Source organism: Oryctolagus cuniculus, chromosome 8 (assembly GCF_051225735.1).
Source record: "Oryctolagus cuniculus isolate XC-2025 breed Fujian yellow rabbit chromosome 8, ASM5122573v1, whole genome shotgun sequence".
Classification (NCBI taxonomy): Eukaryota; Metazoa; Chordata; class Mammalia; order Lagomorpha; family Leporidae; genus Oryctolagus; species Oryctolagus cuniculus.
The window spans coordinates 118,538,781-118,562,586 of record NC_142874.1 but is presented as its reverse complement, the minus strand read 5'-3'; the positions used below and the strand labels follow the sequence as shown (position 1 = coordinate 118,562,586).

The following is a 23,806-nucleotide window of genomic DNA, read 5'->3' as shown; positions in this document are numbered from 1 at the left end:
TCCCCTACCCGGCCGCACGCTCCAGCGACAGCCTCCAGCTGCCACCTTTCGGGCTCGCTGCGGAAGGCACGACCGGTGCAGGCGCACTCCTTCCTCGTGGCGGCCGGCCCAGGCCCACCTTGGCCGCCCACCGCCCTCCCGGGTGGCGCGCAGCCTCTGCCACGCTGGGGCCTCGGCTCGTCCGCGGCCAACTTTACTCCAGCTATGGTCCCTGCGCCCCTCTTCCCCGGCCCGCGGCCGCGGTAGCCGCCCGCCTCGAAAAGGCGCGTGGCGAGACCGGGCGCTGGAACCTCCGCGCCCAGGCCCTTGCTCGGACTCCAGCACATGGTGGAACCGGACGGGGAGCAGACAGCGCGCACGTTGGGGCATAACCTTGGTGGCACCGGAGAGGGCCGCTTGGCAGTGGGCCACCAATGCCGAGGAGGGCGAGCCTCGCGCCGGGGGCGCTCTGACGGCGGCGGGGAGCCCGCTCAACACTTGCCTTCTCGCGGCATGCACGCTCACACCCCTTCCTGCGGAAGCAAATGGTCCCTTCCAGGCGGGTGGCCATGTTGCTCCAATAAAGCGGGAGGGGCGGTGGCGTGGGGGGAGCAGATGCCGCGGGCTGCGAGCGGGAGCCGGGCGCCAGCAGAGCGCAGCCGCGAGCGAGGCGCGGGGGAGGCGAGCCGGAGCCCTAGCTCTGGCAGCCGCCAGTGTCGGCGGAGAGCACCCGGGCGCAGCCGGAGCCGGAGCGCTAGCAGCAGCCAGCGTCGGTGGAGCGCACCCGGGCGCAGCCGCAGCCGCAGCCGCGATGGCCGTGGCCGTGGGGAGACCGTCTGTGAGTGCTGGGCCCTCGCTTCCCTCGCTCGCCGCCGGGGTGGTCTGGGCTTTGGGGCGGGTGCCGGGGAGGCCAGCGGGGCGCCGGGCGGGGGCTTGTGGGTGTGTGCGTGGATTTGGGCGCGCGTCTGGGGCTGAGCGGAGAGCGAGGACCCCAGACGCTCAGTCGCCGCGTGATGCAACAGTGCATCGTCTCGTCGCGCCCCTATTCCCGGGACGCGGGAGAAAAGGAACCCCTCGCCTATGCGCCCTCTTCGAAGAGGGCGCCTTAGCCTTGGCGTTTCCCAGCGACCCCCCTCTCCCCGCGCACGCCGTGGCCCTCGTGACGGTCGGGAAAGGCGCCGGGTGCGGGGGCTTCCTCCCGGCTCCCCCGCGCCCCGGGGCGATCGGGGCGTGGGGATGGCGCGCCGGGGCGCAGCGTGTCACACGGCTGTGGCAGCGGGTCAAGGGGTGGGGTTTCCGTGGTGGTTTCCCTCGTGCATTGTGAGATCCCGGACACCCTCAGGCACCCAGCCGGGCGACCGGGCCCTGCCCAGGCTGCGGACAAAGCCGTCGCCAGACGCACAAAGTTTTCCAGAGGCTGCCTTGGGGTGGTGGTGGTTGGGAGGGAGGGAGGGAAGTATTGGAAGGCCGGAGAGGAAGAGGAAGGGAGGGCGGGTGCGTGGAGAAGCGGTGCCCCCCGCAGGCGCGGGGAGCGGGGTGGGTGTCCCTGCCCAGGGCGTGGAGGCCGGGGCGCCGGTGGAGGGCGCGCCTCTGGGGCGCAGGCTTCCGCACGCGCGGCGGGAGAGGAGCGGGACTCGGAGGCTGCGGCTTCGCGCCGGCTCCACATCCCGGGCGAAGCGCGGAGGAAGGGGCGGCGGCGGCCTTTCCTTTATATTGGAAGGAGCTGAGCGGGATGGGAAAGGCGGAGTCCTCCATCTCTTTCCCCTTCTCTTTGTCGTAGCTCAAAGTCCGCTTCTGCCCCGCCGGCTCCGGGGGCGAGGTCCCTCCAGCCCTGCTGCCGCCTCTTTGCTCATCTGGGTCCCGCCGCTCTGTGGCTGCAGGTGGCGGCTTCGGAGATCTTGTAGCCCACGGACGAGAAAGTCTCACCGAGACCTGGGGGGCTCGGAAACCGCAGAGAAGCTAGGTGGTGCGCCCAAGCCCCTCCGCAGACGCTCGCACCTCGGGCGCCCCGGCCTGCGGCCGGGCGGGAAGTTGGCGGAGCACCCCCCGCGCGTGTTGTGGCTCGGCGTGGCGGTTCGGCGGCCGCGGTGCTTTCTACGACGGTTTTCCCCGCTGAGGGCGTGTGCAGGGGTCATATCGAAGTGTGGCTCAGTCTTTGAGGCCCTCTAAAGTCCACTATTTATTGAAAGACTTTTAAGAATCCTAGTTTCCTTTTGCACACAAATTGTGCTCCTGATAATTAGCGGTCGTACGTCGTCACCACGGGAGTTGGCGTGGTCTCCGGGCTAATTCTTTCATTTTTCTGGTGAGGAAATTGAGGTCCTTGGAGGTTAAGTTTGCCTGGTTAAATGACTCCTCCCCCTCCCCCCAGTACACATCGCCAGGGTTCGATTCAGAGAACTAAAACAACATTTGCTTTAGATAAACTGGCGAGGGGGTAGGAAAGCATTGTTGTGTGGGGGTGGTTTTTTCGGGAACGCCTATTGCTGGTGCATTCTTGAGGGGTGGGGGCGGTGGAGGAAATAATTTGCTGCACATATTCTATAAATTAGTTAGTTCGTATGTGCCGGCTCAATGGAAACGGTATGTGGATTGCAGATTTCCTTGTGTGGCCAGAATCGGATTCAACACTCGGTCTGCTAACCATATGTGAGCTTAATCCCACAGAATTCTTGTGTGGGACCTCTTTCTTTCAAATAATAGGGGAGATTTTTAAAAGTATGTGTGTACAGAGGAGGTAACTTTCTGCATATTTCCTGTTGTCACTGGAATTAAGATTAAATTACTTGGCAATTTAAAACCAGAAGTGCCCTCCCCCCACTACCCTATATGCGTGGTCAAGATTTGACTACAATGTCAAAGTCTGCTAATACACTTTAGAAACCTTGTGATCACATTTTCAGGGAACTGCTGAACTGTTACACTTCATTCATTGGGTTACTGTTTGAAACATTTTTTCTTTAGATTTTATTTGCAAGACAGAGAGGGAGATGAGGAGAGGGCCCAGTAGCTGGTTCCCTCCCCAAATGCTTGCAACAGCAGTGATTGGGCTGTGCTGAAGCCAGGAGCAGGAGCCCACCATCATCTAGGTCTCCCCTCTGGGTGGCAGGATCCCAGCTACTCCAGCCTTCGTTGCTGTCTCCCTGGGTCTGAATTAGCAGGAAGGTGGAGTCAGGAGTCTGAGTTGGGAGTCAGACCCCGGCCCTCTCATTTGGGGTGTGGGCATCTTAACTGCCAGGCCAGATGCCCTCCTGGCTTACTATGTGCTCTGTGCCTCAAAACAACCCCGGCCAACGCAGAGGCTGATTTCTCCAGACCCAGCAAGTTTAGTGTGGCAATTCTCTGCCCCTCCAGTTCCCTGTTCACAGAAGAAAGGAAGAGAGCGGGAGGGAAAGGAATCCCCTAAAGTCAATTTATGTGTTAATGGAATTGTCTTAGTTCCTCCACGAGAATTAATTAGATCTTTTAAAAAGTTGCCTGAGAAAACCTGAGCATGTCTCCTGTCCCTATGAATGGCTTCTGCCATCCAGACCGAAGAAAATTCAATCTGGCTGCTTTGGCCTCCATTGTAGACATTCTTGAATTGGAACATGAGTGTGGTGTCCCGGGTAAATATGACACTTTAGTTGGCAAACATGCTTATATGCAGATGATGAAATTTCGATCTTATGACGCGGGTATATTCAGTTGCGATCATTTGAATCTGAAGGCTAAATTTAGGTGTTTGTCAGGGCGTCTGTTGCTGCTTGTGAGCAGAAAGCCTCAGCTTGGAGTGGTGGTGTGTGTTTCAGCTCGAATCTCCAGCGCTCGCATCTGCAGTTCCCGTGGGCGTTGGGCGTGGCCCTGTGATGCCCCTGAAGCACACCTGCTGTTCCCAGAGTGTAACTCTTGGCTAGTAAGGGGCAGCTCTTTATTTTAAATAGAATGTGGTAATTTACCTGGCTCTTTATGTAGCTGATCTGCCCTCTTAAGATGTGCTGCTATCAGGTTATAGATTCTAGGAGTTCAGAAGAACTTCCCAGGGCATTTGGTTCAACTTCCTCCTGAGTGCAGACATTTCTTACTTTATCCCTAACAGAAGTCACGTGTGTACACTTTTCCAGTGGTGACGATTTCCCTATGATATCCTTTAGGCAGGCTGTCTGATTGCTCTGTTATCTGTTGAACCTAAAGAAATGGAAACCCATGCTTGCCATTTGCTCATTTAACTCCATTTGTTGAGCACTTGTGTCAGGTGCTGCTCCAGGTGTCAGGGGTTCAGCAGAAGACGAGCGAGGAATTCTTTCCTTACCTGGAGCTTTTATTTCTGAAAGGTTTAGTGCCCATGTGTGTAGTACAGTGACAAGCCTCAGTGGCCTCTAAGCTCTTCAGCGGGAAGGGAATTAGGTGCCTATTGCTAAGTCAACAGTTATGACTCAGGTAAAGGGTCTGTCTGGGGCTCATTGTGCACAGCTCAACCCTTGGGGGGGAAAGGGACAAGGAAATAGTATTTTCCCTTGTTATGGAACTGCCATTCCTATGATTTCAGGATGTGGTCCCAGATGGAGGGCTCTGGCTGGTGTTCTTGGAGAAAAATTAATGAAGCTGGGGTGTGTGGGGGGGGGGGAGCGGTCCTTGGAGAACCATCTAAATGACAAAGACACTGCCAAGCCAGGGCGTGGCTTTTAAAAATAGGAACACTTTTGTCCGCGCTGTCCCTTGTACACATATGGGGTCTACTACTTAACAAATACTAAGGGATGCAAGAAGTGTTCAAGATGCATTACTTTATTTCTTAAATTGTCTTCTTTAAAAAGTATCTGTTACAATGAAAAAGCAGACCCGAGGAACCGATTAAAAGAATGACACTACCTGTGTCCCGCTGCTCTGATGTAACAGGGTTTAGCTTCCTAGTGCATTTTCCTCACCTTTTTGAGGTTTACTACAGCAGGCGTCATCCACATTGTGTACACTGCAATGTAGGAGCCAATGTGTGTGCCTGGAGGGGGGCCCTGTCTCAGCACTGGAACACTCTTACAATGGGGGAAACAGACGCTTAATCTCCGGGCATGGGCTGCGCTGTGTCTGGGTCCCCACAAAGGAACGAGGGATTGAGTGGCTGCTGTCCTGTCATTTGGATGGCCTGCTTTGATTGATTTTCTAAAGACCGAGCATTTCTACCCACTGACAATGCCACACTGATGATGGGCCTTGGGTTTAGACTTGGAGCAGGCTCCATGTAGTTTTCTGAGCCTGTTTTTCCTCTTTAGAGAGGACCTTGCAATTGGTGGCAGGGAGAGGCTGCTTTTGGATTTTATCTGTCTTTCAGAGCCTCAGTGGGGATCAGCAAAACTGAACCATTATTTAAACAAAGACCCAGCAGTTCTAAATCCCCTACCCTTTTTCCCAAGGAGACCTACTTTGCACTATAATTGATGCCGCCTTCCTTTTTAAAAATCAGTCCAGATTAACCGAAAACTCCCAACTGAACAGTACCCACAGCCCAGCAGTGCAGCTGCTGCTGAACATATAAACAGTACACAGCCTCCGTACTAGAGGAGATAGGCTTCCACAGAACATTCACTGGGCGATTGGAAATAAAATTTGCATCATTGCAGGCCTGGCTTGAGGGGGAAGGCAGCAGTCTGTTCCCGTGCAGGACTAAAGCCAAAGCTCTCCAGCACTTTTTTAAGAATAAAAGGATTGGTGGCCGTAGGTGTAGCACATTGGCAAGTGACACAGGAAGTTCAGTTGTGTGGACACATGCTGTCTACCTGCTGAACTATGACCCTGGGGATGGAGTGGGATGCCTTGAGAAAAGGAACAGGCTAAGGAGGAGAGGTGGGAGGGAGACATGCCCAGAAAAGAATGCCTGTAGTACCTGATATGGGGATTTTGTTCCTGCTTTTTAAGAATTTATTTTCGGTTGGCGCCGCAGCTTACTAGGCTAATCCTCCACCTGCAGTGCCAGCACCCCCGGTTCTAGTCCCAGCCAGATTCTGTCCCGGTTGCTCCTCTTCCAGTCCAGCTCTCTGCTGTGGCCCAGGAGTGCAGTGGAGGATGGCCCAAGTGCTTGGGCCCTGCACCCACATGGAGACAGGAGAAGCACCTGGCTTCGGATTGGCGCAGTACGCCGGCCATAGCAGCCATTTGGTGGGTGAACCAACAGAAGAAAGACCTTTCTCTCTCTCTCTCTCTCTCTCACTCTCACTGTCTACTCTGTCAAAAAAAAAAAATATTTTCAGGGCCAGCATTGTGGCACAGCAGGTTTGGCTGCCATGCACGACACCTGCATCTGATATGAGCACCACTTCAGGCTGCCCCATTTCCAATCCACCTGGGAAAGCAGTGGAAGATGGCCCATGTCCTGGGCTCCTGCCATCCAGACAGAGTTCCTGGAAGATCTGTCTTTCCCTCTCTTTCTCTGTAACTGTCTTTCAAATAAATAAAAGGAACTCATTTTCACACACACACACACACACACACCCCTTCAATCTGGTGGTTTACTCGTCAAATGCCCACAACAGCCAGGTTAGGGCCAGGCCAGAAGGGAGCCCAGACAGAGCTCTGTCTCCCACATGGGTGAGAGGAGCCCAAGTCCTTAAGCCATCATCCACTGGCCCCCAGGATGCAATCAGCAGGAAGCTGGCTCTGAAGTAGAGTAGCTGGGACTTGAGCCAGGTACTCCAATATGGGATTGTGTGTCCCAAGGGGCATCTTAACCACTGCTCCAAACACCTGCCCCCTTTTCTTCACTTTTGCTTTTTGCCAAAAAAATTAAAATGCCCATAACATAAAATTTGTATTATTTTTTTAAGAGCTGTGTGTGTTTTTTTAAGATTTTATTTATTTATTTGAGAGGTAGAGTTACAGGCAGAGGGAGAGACAGAGAGAAAGGTCTTGCTTCTGCTGATTCACTACCCAAATGGCCGCAATGGACAGAACTACGTCAGTCCGAAGCCAGGAGCCAGGTGCTTCCTCCTGGTCTCCCATGCGGTTGCAGGGGTCAAAGCACTTGGGCCATCCTCCACTGAGCTCTCATGCCACAGCAGAGAGCTGGACTGGAAGAGGAGCAACCAGGACAGAACCGGCGCCCATATAGGATGCCAGTGAGCAGGTAGAGGATTAACCTACTGCGTCATGGTGCCGACCCCCTATTCTTATTTTTTTTTATAACTAAGTAGCATTCCTTTGAGAAAAGTTTTTTTTTTTCCTTTTCCAGTTTCCCTCTTATAAAAGTAGAATCACAGTAATATAGCTAGGTTGGAAATTGAAAAACAAAATAGCCCTCAGCATACTTAGGCATCTGTAATCTTTGTTAGCGCTGTCAGACCTCAGTGGCATCGCATTCCCGTGAGCCTTCTACGCAGCTGCTGAGGTTATGATGGTGAGCAATTGAGGCAGGCCCCAGTGCCCCCAGGAATTTTCGCTGAAGAATAAGTAAGCAGTGGGCCTGAGGCAGGGACTTGGCGGTGGCAGAGTGCCCCAAGTCACAGGTGTGGAGCTTCCGCAGTGAGAGTGAGCCCTGGAAGGAAACCCAATGCAGCTGGGACAGGGGCATTCAGAGGTGGGTGTATGGGGAGGATGGAGTGGGGGTGGGAGCCCCTGAAACAGGCAATGCATTCTTTAAAGATGGTGTTTAGCACGCAGCCCTTTAGACACTTCCTATCCTGTCCACCCTTGGGCCCCAGCTTTGGGTAGCTGGGATTCTTGGCGTTGGTGCCTGTAGGGTGCTAATCCCTGAGGTTCCTTGTAGCAGAGGTGAGATGAGCATGAATCAGGGCCCTGGTTCCTTCAGGGCAGAAGAAATGAAGACTGAGGGAGGGGACATGGAGGAAGCAGGGTCCAGTGACCGCCTGTGACAGCCACAGCTCTTCTTCTGTCAGTCTTACTCATTGAGTCCTAACTCGGGATACAGAACTGAAACTTATTGCTTTCTTAGACACTCAGCAGCTGAGTCCTAAAGGGGGCAGGTGGGAGTGGGTGGGAGGATCCATCCCACCTGGGACTTCAAATAGCAGTCAGAGTTTCCAAAAAGGAAATTAAAAAAACACCAACCCCATGAATCCTCTGTGAATAGGAGCAAAGTCCGTTAAAAGCCATGGTTCCTCTTTATTTATTTATTTTAAAATATAGAGATTTATTTTATTTATTTGGAAAGCAGAGAGACAGATCTTCATCCACTAGTTTACTCCCCAAATGGCTGCAATGGCCAGGGCTGGGCCAGACCGAAGTCAGGAGCCAGGAGCTCCATCCAGGTCTCCCATGTGGTTGGCCCAAGCACTCGTGTCATCTCCCCCTGCTTTCCCAGGCGTATTAGCAGGGAGCTGGGTCAGAAGCGGAGCAGCTGGAACTCCACCTGCTGCTCTGAGGGTGGGTTGCTGATGTCATCTAATACAGGCTTGACCTGCTACAGCACAACACCGGCCCCAGAGGCAGGTGGCTTTTGAGATTTCATGCCATTGTCATTCTTTTCTTTTTGTGTGTACTGTTTTCATCCCAGTACCAAGTTTGAGAAGCTCATTAAGGGTGCCCATTAAACTTGTTCAGGCCTAACTGTTGGGGGAGAGAACAGGCTTGCCCCCAGGCTTCAGTCTAGATTCCCACAGAGGTGGGGAACACGCAGCCCGTGGGCCACAGAAGGCCCACAGGATCACTTGGTCTGGCCTGCCAAGGCAACCACAGGCAGGAAATACACCTGTAGCCAGCTGATTTTTAAGTTGACAATTTTCTGTGACCTGTGAATGATGCTATAAATATCCAAATGGCCCTTGGCAGATGAAAGGGCTCCCCACCCCTGGAGGAAGCCACACTTCTTTGGCATCTTGATTTCAAAACACACTCCATTCAATATCACTGAGAAAATGATCTCGCTGTATCCTCACAAGATACCTGGGAAGCAATATAGGCAGGAAACTGAGGCCCAGGTAAACTTCACCAACCTAACCTATGGCAGCTGTTAGTGGGGTGACTGTGGACCCACAGGCACACCCAGTGGTGTGGGGGTGACAGATTGGCGCCAAGTGCGGGTCACTTGGGGTTCATATTTTTGAAGGGGGATTCTTGTCTCTTCCATCCTCTGGGGTATTTTCTGGGCCCCTGGCAGAGGGACATTGCCTGTCTGGTGGCAGAGGACAGAGAGCTGTGCAGGACCTGGAGCTAACTCCTCAATCTCTTTGATGGGTTACTTTTTTTTTTTTTTTTTTTTTTGGACAGGCAGAGTGGACAGTGAGAGAGACAGAGAGAAAGGTCTTCCTTTGCCATTGGTTCACCCTCCAATGGCCGCCGCGGCCGGCTCACCGTGCTGATCCGATGGCAGGAGCCAGGTACTTATCCTGGTCTCCCATGGGGTGCAGGGCCCAAGCACTTGGGCCATCCTCCACTGCACTCCCTGGCCACAGCAGAGAGCTGGCCTGGAAGAGGGGCAACCGGGACAGAATCCAGCGCCCCGACCGGGACTAGAACCTGGTGTGCTGGCGCTGCAAGGTGGAGGATTAGCCTAGTGAGCCGCGGCGCCGGCCGATGGGTTACTTTGACACAGCTTTGTTGACTCAAGCACATGGACTGAATTCAGCAGAATAGGGGTGGGTGGGCCCTCTGTGTGTCACTCAACCTAGCCTGAGACCCATGGGGCCAGGTTGTGAGTCCTGACAGGACCCACAGCATCCCAGGTGGGAATCCACTGTGAAGCCTTTATTGTTTTTAAACAATTGGCTTTGCCTATAATGGCCTGCCTGCCTTTCTTTCTCTCTAAGATTTATTTATTTATTTGAAAGTCACAGTTACACAGAGAGAGGAGAAGCAGAAAGAGAGAGAGAGAGGTCTTTCATCCATATGGTTCACTTCCCAATTGGTCACAAAGGCTGGAGCTGTGCTGATCCAAAGCCAGGGAGCCAGGAGCTTCTTCCGGGTCTCCCACTTGGGTGCAGGGTACCAAGCACTTGGGCCATCTTCCACTACTTTCCCAGGCCATAGCAGAAAGCTGGATGGGAAGAGGAGCAGCCAAGTCCCAAACCGGCGCTCATATGGGATGCCGGCGCTTCAGGTCAGAGCGTTAACCCGTTGTGCCACAGCGCCGGCCCCTATAATGATTTTTCTCACCATTTGTCCTACTTTGATTCCAGCAGTATATGCTAAATGGTGTGTGTGTGTGTGTGTGTGTGTGTGAGAGAGAGAGAGAGAGAGAGAGAGAGAGAAGCAGCCAGAATGAAGGCATGTGATCGCTTCCACTGTCCACTCCTGATGAGTTTCCGGTGGCCTCATCGCCAAGGGAGGAGTGGCGGTGACCTTCTGAGCTGCTCCGTGCTGGCCCCAGCTGTGGGACTGCGCTCTCTGGGAAATGGTTCTGAGGCTCTTCTCCAGCCAGCTGCCTGACAGCACTGTCCCCCTTGGGACGCCTCCAGATCCGACCTTTCCCAGCCGCTCCGTTCCTACATGCAGACGTCTCAGATTGCACATGTCTCCCCTCGCTGTGTGCTCTCTACTGAGAGGCAATTCTGGGTCGCATTTTGGTCAAGTATGTAGGCTCCGGAGCCAGCCTGCCTGGGTCCCCGGGGCATCAGCTGTGCCGTCTACCAAGCTTTGTGACCCTAGGCAAGGCAGGCACTTACTTCATCTGTGCAGTGATAAGTGACCCTCCCTGGAAGATCCTTAGATAAATCCAGAACTAACATTTGCACACCCCACGTGTAGGACACTGGCCCTCAGTGAGAGTGAGTGATCCCGGGAAAGTGAGCACTTTACACCAGTCCTCCCCTCCCCCCAGTAGGATCCGGCATGTGGGCATGTGCCGGTCGGAGCTTGTCTGTGAGGCGGGGGTCCAGTGCCTCCTCCGTGATGCCACCACGTGCCGATTCATGCACTGGTGACTGTCTCTAAATTCCTGCAGCATTGACTGCCTTCTGTATTTCTGTGTGTCGCAGGGCTTGGGGCCCCTGTCCCTGTTCTTTTAAGTTGTCTTTATTAAATACAGAAGAATTATCTAATATAGTTGTGATCATATAAAAAGTCAGATCTCATTGCCGTAAGCAGTATGTTCTGCTGTCCACGGCGCCACCCTTGCATTCTTGGTCTGTTTTGCGGGAGTCATGGGAGGGGCTGTGTTCTGTCCCCTACTGTCTAGCATTGACTGGATGAGTGGACGTTTATCCTTCGGCTCAGTTGGCTAAGGCTTGGATTAGATAAGACTGGCGCCAGCCCCACAACCTCTCCGTCCACCTTTCTATTCCAGCCACTGCTGGCCAAACCACAGGCTGGTGTAGAGCTCAAAGCTTTCCTTTGTGCCCCAAACTTCTCTGCTGCAAGCGCTTAGGTTCTGCTGAGCTCTTCTGACCTGAGTCAGCATCCCATGGGACGACCTTAGCTTGATGGGCTATGGAAGCTGGTGGGCAGGTGCTTCTTCCTTGTCATTATGCTGGATGATTCTGAGGACTGGTCTCTGGTTTCTCAGAGGGTCCCTGGAGACCCCAGTCTCAGCCTGCCAGGTGATTAGCTCTGTCATCTTCCCCTGTTTCACTCTTCCCAATCTCCCTGTCCTGGTCCCCTGCATCACGTTTGTAAACAACTGCCTGCCTGCAGACTCTTAGCAAATCATTGCATTTTGGGGAAACTTAAATGAAAGCACTTTGTTTTCTGGTTCAAGGCTCTACTTTTGCCTTATACAAATAAGGGAGTAGGAGTGTTAACTTTTGTAACATGCCACCTTACTCTTCGATGTTTTTAAAAAGTGCTGAGAACCAACTGTACTTTTACTAGGTTTTCACTGCTGTTTTTTGGAGGGCAGACTTTAAACTTTGTTTAAAAAAAAAAAGCTACACTTAATCTCACCTAAACTTTCTACCATTTTCATTTCTGCTTCCTTGGAATGGAACTCTTACTCAGGATGGAAATGCTTGCTTTTAAGTATGTAGTGTCAAATCTGTTTTGTCATTTGTTTAGTTTACCATTTCAAGCCAGTTGCATTTTTATATTCTAGAAACAGGATACGGGGGCTGGTACTCTGGCACAGTAGGTTAAGCCTCTGCCTGGGGTGCTGGCTCCCCAAAAGGGCACTGATTTGAGTCTAGGCTGCTCTAGTTCTGATCCAGCTCTCTGTTAATGGCCTGGGAAAGCAGTGGAAGATGGCCCAAGTGTGTGGGTCTCTGCACCCATGTGGGAGACTGGAAGAAGCCACCCATGTGGGAGACCTGAAAGAAGCTCCTGGTTCCTGGCTTCAGATCAGCCCATCTCTGGCCATTGCTTTTATTCAGGGGGTGAACCAGTAGATGAAGGACCTCCCTCTCTGCCTGTAACTCTGCCTCTCAAATAAAAAAAAAAATTTATATATATTTTAAAAAATATTAAAGAATGAATGTGGCTTAGCAGGTAAAGCCACCACCTGCAGTGCCGGCATCCCATATGGGCTCTGGTTTGAGTCCCAGCTGCTCCACTTGCTATCCAGCTCTCTGCTGTGGTCTGGGAAAGCAGCAGAAGATGGCCAAGTGCTTGGGCCCCTGCACCCATGTGGGAGACCCAGAGGAAGCTCTTGGCTCCTGGCTTCTGATTGGCCCAGCTCTGGCCATTGCGGCCATCTGGGGAGTGAACCAGCAGATGGAAGACCTTTCTCTCTCTCTGCCTCCACCTCTCTGTAACTCTGTCTTTCAAATAAATTAATGAATCTTAAAAAAAAAAAAATGAATGAATGGAGAGAAATCCAGTTTTGATACATCAACTATGAGCTTGAACCAAAAGTTAGCACTGTTTGGAAAAAAAAAGTCAAATTTTTGGGCTTAGACCGCCTATGTAAGTTGGAAAAATGAGTTAATAATTCCTGAAGCAGCCTTAACTAATACTGAGTGATTCTGAGGATCTGGATAAATGTAAGTGTGCACCTGTGGCATAGTTGTTCAGCTCATCACTGCACTTCCTGTGGTCCCGGCCCAGAAGTGGTTTCTGAGAACGTAACAGAGACCTTTGGAGATTCCATAAATGAAGTTCATTCGTTCTCAGGTTGTGCTCTCAATCTTTGGGGTGTTAGGTCTGATTCCTTTGTGTGAGTGGGCAGTGTAAGATCCGTACCTTGGCCTACTATTGATCTATTACTTGCCTCTTTTCAAAGCCTCTTACAACCCTTGGTCAACCTCCAGTCCCTCCCCACCTAGGGAATGTTGGGTGCTCTGGAGTGGGAGCACCGTTTTATCTCTTGTAGCCTCTAGAGAGGTCTGTTAGATGTTGGCAACCAAAGTTGCCCAATTCAGAAGCTAATATTTCAAAGCATTTTAAGAATTTAAGACAAGATATAAGAGAAGGTCTCAGCCATTGTAATGACTAGTAGTTAATTTGCTGCCACTGCTGGCTTTTAGGCTGTGTGGAAGAGAACCTGGGCCTATTGGATTTTGTAACCCAGTCAAAGCCGGGGTGAGGAGGACTCTCATGGAATGGAGTTTGAAACGGCATGTGGGAAGTTGGGGGTGCTGCTAAAGATTCTTAAATCTCTTGAAGAAACTTCTCTTTCTTGAAGAACTTGTGCCTTCATTTCTCAGTGACTTTTCCTATTTCCTGTTTATTCAGTTAACAAACATTGGCCCCCGCTGATACTGTGAACAAGTGAAAGTATCCCAGCCGTATTCCGGTTCTCTCTCCCCTGAACCTAAGTCTGTCTTTGGCAAACAGCTTTCCCCATTACCCAGGGGGATCGTAGGATAAGGTGTGAATTCAGAGGTGAGACTTGCTTGTCATTCCTAACCTTTGTCTCAACGCTCATTCATGCTCTTGCATCGTCAGCCAAGCTCATGTCCCAGGAACTTCGGGCTTTCCCACTCTGTGCTCCTGTTGTTGGAAGTTCTGCAGCCCAGCTTCGGGGCGGGGGAGGGGCTGAGGCGTCTATGATGGGAGGGTCTTGGCAGGCTCCTCTCCCCACTATTTCGCCCTCCTTTTTCTTTTTACATAACAAATGCAGAGAACAGGCCTTAGCAGTCAGAAAGGGTGGGTCATCTTGTCTACCTTCTCTTCCCTTTTTAATGTGAGAGCCTTCTTGAAAGGTTACCTCCAGCTTGCTTGCTTTCCTCCGAGGCTCCATTAGAAATTCATGCTTTTGGTTTAAGGCATGGATGAAAAGGGCACATCAAAGGGAACCAGGAAGTTTTATCACAGCTGGAGGGGCTGTTGTCAGTCTCTGCCAGATCATTATGTCCTTTCCCACTACAAACCTTCTGGCTTCCTACATATGCCATGTGCTTTTTTTTTAAGTATTTATTTTGAAAGTCAGAATTCCAGAGAGGGAGGGACAGACAGATCTTCCATCTGCTGGTTCACTCCATAGATGGCTGCAACAGCCAGCTCTCAGCCAAGCCACAGCTGGGAGCCAGGAGCCTCATCTGGGACTCCCATGGTGTAACAGGGACCCCTCAAGCACTCCATCCTCTGCTGCTTTTTCCAGGCCACCCGCAGGGAGCAGGATCAGAGGTGGAGCAGCCCAGACACCAGCTGAAACCTACACCGGATGCCTGCATTGCAGGCAGCAGCCCCTCGCTGTGTGCTTTTGACTAGGACCCAGTGTTCTGTGGGGCACACGCATGTCTTTGCGCCCACCAATGGTGTTGTATGCTTACGGATCAGTTGTTTTCAAACCTGCTTATGCCAGTTGTAAAAATGATAATTGCATGATTTGTTTCCATGTTCTGTAAATCAATGAAATAGAAGTGTGAAAGTCGAGTTGCTTCTAAATTAGATGCATTGGAAAGATTGGTAAAGGTGCGACTGTTGCTAAAATAAAACTGTGAATTCTGTTTGGTTAAGATAATTGTAAAAAGTTATAAAAAAGTGTAAGGCCCTAAAAAGAGTCTGCACTCAGATTGTGTTGGTGGAAGCCCTTTTAATCTCGGGCTTCCCTTTAAGGTACACACTGGAGGTCATGCTAGATGTCGATGGGTTTCTGCTGAAAGATAGCCTTACTGTGATTACTGTGAGCCATTAGGAGGACGGAGCCTTGGCCTTTGTCTAAAGATTGATGGCTGAATGTATGGCCAGATGTTTTAAAGTGAAATCGAATGTTTAGACTGTATCTGTTATTTATAGATGTATGTATTTTTATTTGAAAGGCAGAATGATGTTAGGAGAGACAGATCTTCCATCCTCTAGTGAACTTCCGTTCCCTCCCCAAATGCTTTCTTTTTTCTTTTTTCTTTTTTTTTTAAATATTTATTTTTACTTGAAAGGCAGAATTACAGAGAGAGAAACAGAGGGAGAGACAGACAGATCTTTCATGCTCTGGTTCACTCCCCAGTTGGCTGTAATCCCATATGGGATGCTGGCTTTACCTGCTATGGCACAATGCTGTGTCCTCTCCCCTCCCCCAAATGCTTTCAGTAACTAGGGCTGGGCCAGACCAAAGCCAACAGCCTGCAGCTCCATCCTGGTCTCCCATGTACTGGAGCCATCACCTGCTGCCCTCCAGGATTGACGTTAGCAGGAAGCTGGATTGGAAGCAGAGTAGCCAGTCTTCAAGAACCACATACTCTGATACTGGAAGTGGGCATCCTAGGCAGAGTCTTAAAAGGGCTGGGGAACATTACCTGTTCCTATATATCTAATTTTTTAAAAAATCCCCGTAATTAAATGATGTTTAAGGTAAGTTGCCTGGGGCCTGGCATTGTGGCACAACAGGTTAAGTTGCCACTTAGGATGCTGGTACCCCATGTCAGAGTGCCGGTTCAAGTCTACTTCCTCAGCTCTCTGCTAAGGTGCTCGGGCAAGCAACTTAAGATGGCCTAAGTATTTGGGACCTGCCACCCACGTGGGAAACCAGGATGGAGTTTCTGACTCCTGGCTTTGATAGACCCAGTCCCAGTCATTGCAGCTGTTTGGGGCTTGAACGAAAAGTGGTTAAACAAGTGGATAGACAATTTCTTGATTTCTTTCTCTTTCTTTCCTTCTCTCTGTGTAATTCTGCCTTTCAAATAAATAAATAAATAAATAATTTTTGTCCAATCCTTGATCTTTATAGCTTTAGATAATGGGATCTGAAATGAACAAAACTGCCATCCCTCCCAATTTCTGCATCCACAAACCTGTATGCTAGCACGCACGCCCTCTGGCTGTAGGTTGCTCTGCATGTGGAGCTATCCCTTTGTGAGTAAATGTGGAAAAAAGGGTTCAGAGTTACCAGTTTGTCCTGGGTTGAGATGTAGTTGTCTCATTTAATTTCTTCTATATCCCTGGTGTAGATGGTTGCCTGGTGTTTTGTTTGTATCTCATTAATATAACATTAGGAACATGATTTTATTTGTTTCTGCTATCAGATTTAGAAAAAGGACACCAGAAAATTATCTGTTGAGTTATTGTTCAGTTAGTCTAGAAAGAAGGGAGCTATGATTCTGGAAACAAAACAACCTCATTTTGGAAAGGCAAAGCTGTTTAGTGATCCTTTACATTCTTTGAGATACGTGCAGGAGATAATGAATAACAGATTCAAGATGCATGCAATCTGGGAAGGAGAAACTGTATCTCATTCTATGTAGATGAGGACTGGGACTCGAGTCTTAATAGTAGTCAGCCTTGCAATCATTCGAGTAACTCTGCTGTTTGACCCAAATAGTACATTTCTGCTGTCAGTGGCCAATCTCAGCATCAGCAATTTTTAAAATTCTTAATCCCAACCATGAGAAAGCTGTTAAGAAAGCAAATGGAAAGTTGTTTTTCTCTTCCAAAATAAAGGGAGTGGGAGGAAAAATTTTAGCAAATTGGAAGTTGAAATGTGTGACTTCTCCCTTTCTCAAACTAAAACTGGATTTGTTTTCAGGGTGGGGTTTTTTTTGAGGGGTTAAACATACCTCTGGAATGTCACTGCTAATTTGTATGCTGGCTTTGCCACAAAACTCATTGCACACAACGTAGTAGCTTCCTGATTGAAGTTGTGCAGTTTGACATATTTTTCCCGTGATTAGATGTTGGTGGGCAAAAGTGGATCTTCAGGGAACTTCTGTGAAGTTGTTCGTTAGATATTATGCTTGTCACAACACCTTCTGACCCTTGTTGGTGGCTCAGGACTCAGACTTGCCCAAGGTGAGCTGTGATGACCTCTGGGCCGAGTCTTGTCACTGGTTACCACCTCTGTGCTGGAGATGGTACTCTTCAGCGCAGAGCAGCGCTGGCTGCCCGGTAGAACTTTGCATGAGGGCGGGACATGGTCCACTATTGGCATTGTGATAGCCACTGATTATCTACGACTGGTCCAGTTGTGGACCTGCAATTTTTATTTTTTTAGTTAATTTACATCTAAACAGCCACATGTGGCCTACTGGCTACCATATTGTCTGGCATAGCTTTGAGAGTGCAGTCAAAAAACATTTGTACTCCATTTTTTCTCTTTTGTTTTTTGAAACACTTTTTTTATTAGTGAAAATCCCAAACATGTACAAGAGTCAACAGAATGGTATAAGGAACTCTTCCATTCCATCACCCAGCCAGTTAGCATTTCATGGTCAATCTTATGTTACCTATTTCCCGTCTTCTCTGACTTCTTCCTCACATTTTGAAGTAAGTTTCAGGCACAGTGGGGTCTCATTTTTTTTTTTTTTTTTTAAAGAGCTCTGCTGGTGGCCTGGAGAGAGGAGGGGAATGAATGGCATCAAAGAGAGGTACTGTGGCCTGTGTTGTGGCACAGTGGGTTAAGCCACCATTTGTGATGCTGGCATCGTGAGTCCCAGCTGCTCCACTTCTGATCCAGCTCCCCGCTAATGCACCTGGGAGGGAGCTGATGATGGCCAAAGAACTTGGGTCCCTGCCACCCACAGGGAAGACCCAGATGGAGTTCCTGGCTCCTGGCTTCTGCCTGCCCAGCCCAGGCTGTTGTAGGCATTTGGGGGGTGAACCAGCAGATGGAAGTGCTCAAACTCTATCCCATTCTCTTTCTCTCTGTCTCCATTCGCCCTCCCTTTTTTTTTTTTTTTTTTAAATTTTTAATTTATTTGAGAGGTAGAGTTACAGACAGAGACAGAGAGACTGAGAAAGATCTTCCATCTGCTAGTTCACTCCCTAAATGGCCACAGTGGCCGGAGCTGGGCCAATCTGAAGCCAGGGACCACAGACTTTTTCCGGGTCTTCCACGTAGACGCAGGGGCCCAAGTGCTTGGGCCATCTCCCACTGCTTTCCCAGGCCATCAGTAGGGAGCTGAATCAGAAGTGGAGCAGCCTGGACAAGAGAACCGGTACCTGTATGGGATGCTGGCTCACTATGCCACAGTGCTGACACCCCTCCCCTTCATTTAAAGTAAATAAATAAATACATTTTTTTTTTTAAAGAAAAGATAATCAGTAACCTTCAAATGTATCTGTGTTTAGAAAAGGGAAAAGATGAATTATGGATAGTAAAAATTACTATTTGACCAAGATAGGTCATGAGTATATGGATGTGTGATGGTCCCTGTGCTCGAACTCTTTTATCGTCATCATCGTAAAAAGCCAAGTTTGAACTCAGATGGAACAGTCCCTGTGCCAGGCATTGCTTGCTTACCTGTGCTTATACCGAACTCTGGCTTCATGCATAATTTAGAACACTTAAACATTGTCCATATGCAACATTTATCGCTGAGGGCCAGCAGTGCTGTAGCATCCTGGGAGCTTTAAGAGGTGGAGAAGCTGCTTAGGATCATTTTTAGCCCAACTCCCTCAGGAAGCTGAGCTCCAGAAAGAAGCAGCTTGATTTGAACTTGCAGCCGGGGGTCCCAGTGCCAATGTCAGTAGCACCCTAGCGAGACCCACTGACTCAGTGAGTTAGAACTTGCAGGGCTAAGTCACTCCTCCGTGGCATTTAAAGCAGCGACTTCTCTTGACCTCCTTGACAGCAGGTGTTATGCCTACGTCTCCTTGCGATATGTTTGGTGCTCTCGCTGGAGAGAAATGTTTTTGTCATTAGCAATATAAAGGAGTCGTTTAGGAAATTTTGTTTGTGGGGCTGAGAATGTATACCCAGTACTGGTGGAGGTTATTATAGGAAATGCCTGTTTGTTTTCTTTATTTCTGTTTGTAAAAGGAACGCTTGTAACAAGCACATCGTAATCACATGGACACATTGAAGGAAAGCATGCGTGCATCACTGATACTTAAATGTGCATTTTTTCCCCTCACAGCATAAAGCAAGATTTGTTGCTGTGCTTTTATGGTGGAATTTTGGAGCTAATAATGATTTTCTTCCTTAACGATAGAGTGCAGATTTTGTATATTCTAAATTTGGAGCCCTATACTTAGGACCTCGGGATTTAAGGGGAATGCGTTTCTGATGATAAAAGGATCTTATGTCATCAGAAATGCACCCAGGCCTTGGCTCAGCTGTCCTGTTGATGGATCAAAGAGAACCTGCTTTGGAAGAGGAGCTCTATTGAAATTTTCAGGGACATTCTGCACAAATGCAAGCCCTCGGCTGCAGAAGGGTGCTTTCTTTCCTGTGGCTGCACCTCCAGTGCAGACTGCCCTTCATGTGCCTTTCACCCTTGTTAACTGCACGCCTGGGCCCCAGGGAAGGTTGGTGTGTAACCTCATCTGTGCTGCAGTGTAGCCTAGTCTGCTTTATCCCTTGGTTAGTGGAGACCGTGAAGAGACGAGTGACCCGCTATAAATGATGGCACTTCAGGAGAGCTCACGGAGGGATGGGTGTCTGGTTTGGTGGTCAAGACCCTAGTTGGGAGGCCTGAGTCCCACTTCATCGTATCTGGGTTTGAGTCCCACCACTGGCTCCTGCCTTCAGCTTCCTGCTAATGCAGACAGAGGCGATAGCTGAAGCAGCTGAGTTCTTGCCACCCAGGAGGGGAGACCTGGCTTGAATTCCCAGGTTCCAGCTGCTACCCTGGCCTAATCCCCGCCCCAACATCAACCCCAGTCCTGAGGGCATTTGGGGAGTTAACTAGCAGATGGGAACTCTGTCTCTGTCTCTTTCTTCTATCTCACTGCCTCTCAAATAAATAAATTAGAAAGAAATTTTAGGTATGTGGTAAATAGAATTAAAAGTTGTTTATTCTGGTGCAAGAAAAATTTGAAATCTGCATATGAGGAGACCTCAAAGTTGATGAAAATTGCATATTATGATACAACTATGCATGGATTTCAAATTTGTTTGCATTAAGATAAACTTAACTTTTAATTCTGTTTTCCATGAACTTTTTAAAGTCCTGTGTATATTAATGTTACCACATTAACGCCATAAAGTTCTATGCATTTTTACACCAAACACAACCATGAAATGAGCCTTCTTATCTCTAGTTGATGAAAGTTTACTACATGAGGGGCTAAGAACAGAATTTGGGGAGATGTTTTGTCACATCACTTGTGCTGTCTTTTTCATTCAGGGCAGAGGCAAGAAACAAGTAAGACTTCTAAAATGACCATGACCTGGTTAGGCAAATATAATAGCTATTTTCAGCAAAGAGAGCACAATTTAGTAGGAATAGCAGGTTTTTTAAAATGTAGTAAGTTTTAGATTTTGTTCTCTTTTTTAAAATTTGTTTGTAAAGCATAGTTGCAGACAGGAGAGTCAGAGAGAGATTGATCTTCCATCTGCTGGGTCATGCCTCAAATTGCTGTATCAGTCATTGTGGCCCTGGAGCCAGGGACTTAGGAACTTCACCCAGGTCCATGTAGGCAAAGGCACCCAAGCACCTCCCATGGCTTTCCCAGGCTCATTAGCAGGGAGCAGGATTGGAAGTGGGAGAGCCTGGACTTGAACTGGCACGCATAAGGGATGTTGGCGCTGAAGATGGCGGCTTAACTTGCTATGCCACAATGCTGGCCCCCAAGTTTTAGATTTTGAAATGCTTTCATAATAAACCAAATTTCAGCATCTTTTTAAAGCAGATCTGTTTATTTGAAAGATAGAATTACAGATAGAGGAAGAGAGAGAGAGAAATCTTCCATCTGCTGGTTCACTCTCCAAATGGCCCGCGATAGCGAGGGCTGGGCCAGACTGGAGTCAGGAGCTTCATCCAGGTCTCCCACATGGGTGGGAGACACCCAAGCACTTGGCCCCATCCTCCACTGCTTTCCCTGGCACATTAGCAGGGAGAGTCAGCAAAGAGAAGTCGTGGGGTTCTGTTCTCGGGCAAGAAAGCACTCAGGCATGAGACAGAGAGCAGGTAACATGGGGACAGGACATCTGTCAGAACAGAAGGGACAAGAGGGCCCAGTCACTTGGACTAGGGGAAAGCAAGGTCACATGGCTAAATGGAACGAATACACCTGGCGGGCCAGGCAGGTGGCTCAGCGGGAGAGAGAGAGCTGAGTGCATAGTCTTGTTTCAACTGGTTTTTAAGGGAGTCTTTCCACTGTCTCTTTACTCCCTCCCCCTTCTCCAGGACTAAGGGTTTGCTGAGTGTAAACTGGGAGATTCCTTCCCAAGCTTGTTATCAACAGGGGGAGTCTTGCTGGTGCCTGGACAAGGGGCTTCTCTAGGGTGCCTGCCTTGGAGGAAGGATGCAATGGTTTTGCAAGGGTTTATTGCTCAGTATTACCTGGCCAGGTAACCCATTTGGGGCTGAGGAGAGAGCTTCCCATGGGGGAAGGGCTGTGCCCACCTGGAAGGTTATCAGGGTCTGGGCGGGGCTTTGAAGTGTAGCTGCTGGGCTGCTTCCAAAGTGGGCTTCTGCAGATGCCCATTCCCTCAGACCCCTCTCACACACAGCCTAACTTCTAACTCCTACCTTACAGGAGCTGGATTGGAAGTGGAGCAGCCGGGATGGATGCTGGCATCGCAGGTGGTGGGGTAACCTATTGTGCCACAGTGCCGGCCCCCCAATTTCAATCTCACAAAAAACACATCTTGAAAAAGAAAATTAAAAGCTCATATGCTCTAGATCTCAGCTCCTGCTTGTACTTTATTATAGTTAGAAACAGGCTTACCTTGATGCAGCCTTCGTGTCAACAAGAAGCAGAAATTTGCCTTATGGATTTTCTTTAAAATAGGCAGTGATCAATGCTTCTTCAGTTTTGATAGCCTTCAGTTGGATTCTGCATTGCATCATTGATGGGCATGGTAAGAGAAAGAATAAGAAACATGTATTGCCTTTGACTGAGGTATGCATTAGTATTTAGCTTACTGTCTTGAGGGAGAGAAAGTACCCAAAAGGACAGCTCTCAGATTTAGTGACACTGCCACAGCTGGGTGAAAGCACCTACCACCTCTTGGCACTGGCTGGAGAAATGGGGCCTGCTAGTGCCAGTTTTCCAGAGAAGATGGACATTAGAATATGAGATGTGGGGTTGGTGCTGTGGTGTAGTGGGTTAAGCCTCTGTTTGTGGCACCAGCATCCCATTAGGGCGCCGGTTCTAGTCCTGGCTGCTCCACTTCTGATTCAGCCCTCCGCTATGGCCCAGGAAGGCAGTGGAGGATGGCCCACATGCTTGGGCCCCTGCACCTGCATGGGAGACCCAGAAGAAGCTCCTCATTCCTGGATCCTTGCTTTGGATAGACTGAGCTCCAGCTGTTGCGGCCATTTGGGGAGTGAATCCACAGATGGAAGACCTTTCTCTCTGTCTCCCTCTCTCTGTCTATAACTCTGCTCTCAAATAAATAAATAAAATGTTCGGGGAAAAAAAAATGAGGTGTGATTTCCCCATTGGAAAATTTAAACAACATCAAATCAGACATTTAAAAAAATATGTGGGTCACATCAACATGTTTATGGGCTGAATCTGCCAGTTTGTAGTTGATTTCCAATAGAAACAATTCATTTGTTTTAGTTGTATTTGAAGAGAGAAGTCATCAAAAAAATTTCATGTGTCTTTTAGAGTGTTTCAACACTTGAACAAATAAAGCTTTTTTTTTTTTTTTGCATGTGAAAGATATGTTTGCTTTTAAATTGGAAGTGACGCAAGCGCTGGAACTGTGGTGTGTAGGGCTTGCTAGAGAACAGCATCAGAACTTTTTGATTGTTTACTTAAAAGGATCCCTGCAAACAGGCGTGGGGCATTGGAGACGAACTTGGGAGTTGTGGAACCACAGCTGGTGTCGTGTGTGCAGCATGAGGCAGACCTGGAGCAGAGAGAGCAGGAGGGATTTCTTGAATGTATGGTGGGCGTGCCAAGGTGTCTCTGGAGAAACATGGGCTATGTGGCTGGGGCTGGAGTGTATACTTTTGGATGGGGTCCATGACAGTTAATGGGGATTTAATGGATGTTCCCACAGGCTGTGAAGTTCCCCATCAGTTTAGCAGCAGATTGATAGGAAAAGCAAGTGAATTTACGTGGAATAAGTTCTGTTACCAAATTTTTTTTAAAAGATTTTATTTATGAGGTAGAGATACAGAAAGTGAGAGGGAGAGGGAGAGACAGAGAAAAAGGTCTTCCATTCGTTGGTTCACTCCCCAAATGGCCGCAATGACCAGAGCTGTGCCAATCTGAAGCCAGGAGCCAGGTGCTTCTTCCGGGTCACCCATACGGGTGCAGGGGCCCAAGGACTTGGGCCATCTACTATTGCTTTCCTAGGCCACAGCAGAGAGCTGGATTGGAAGTAGAGAAGCTGGGACTAGAACCGGCGCTCATATGGGATGCCTGCACCGCAGGCGGGGAATTAACCTGCGTCACAGCACTGGCCCCCTGTTACCAAATTTTTAATACATTCTTGGTGCTAGAGCCAGGTGGGAGTTTAGAGGTCATTTAATCCAGGAATTTTAGGGGAACCTGAGATGCGGGAATTAAGCTGAGGCATAAAAATCTTTTTGTTAACCTTTAATCTGGTACTCTTTTCCTGCCTACAAAACATTGTATCTTCCAGGAACTACTCAGGACGATTAGAGAGCTTGGAGAAATAAACAAAAAAAGGCAGTAAACATTATTTTATAAACCTCTTCCTAGGAGGTTGATTTAGTCTGTCTCCTAGAACATT

General features: G+C 49.3%; 1 protein-coding gene across 11 annotated transcripts in view; it reads left to right on the top strand.

Annotated features, from left to right (window-relative positions):
* The first annotated feature begins 587 nt into the window (after nucleotides 1-587).
* Nucleotides 588-23,806, top strand: part of SEPTIN11 (septin 11) — a 153,041-nt gene continuing 129,822 nt past the window's right edge. For all 11 annotated transcript variants that reach the window (XM_089303197.1, XM_089303202.1, XM_089303199.1 and 8 more), the window contains exon 1: nucleotides 588-817. In XM_089303197.1, the coding sequence (XP_089159323.1) occupies nucleotides 791-817 (27 nt within the window). In that variant the 5' untranslated portion in view covers nucleotides 588-790. The remainder of the gene's footprint in view (nucleotides 818-23,806) is intronic.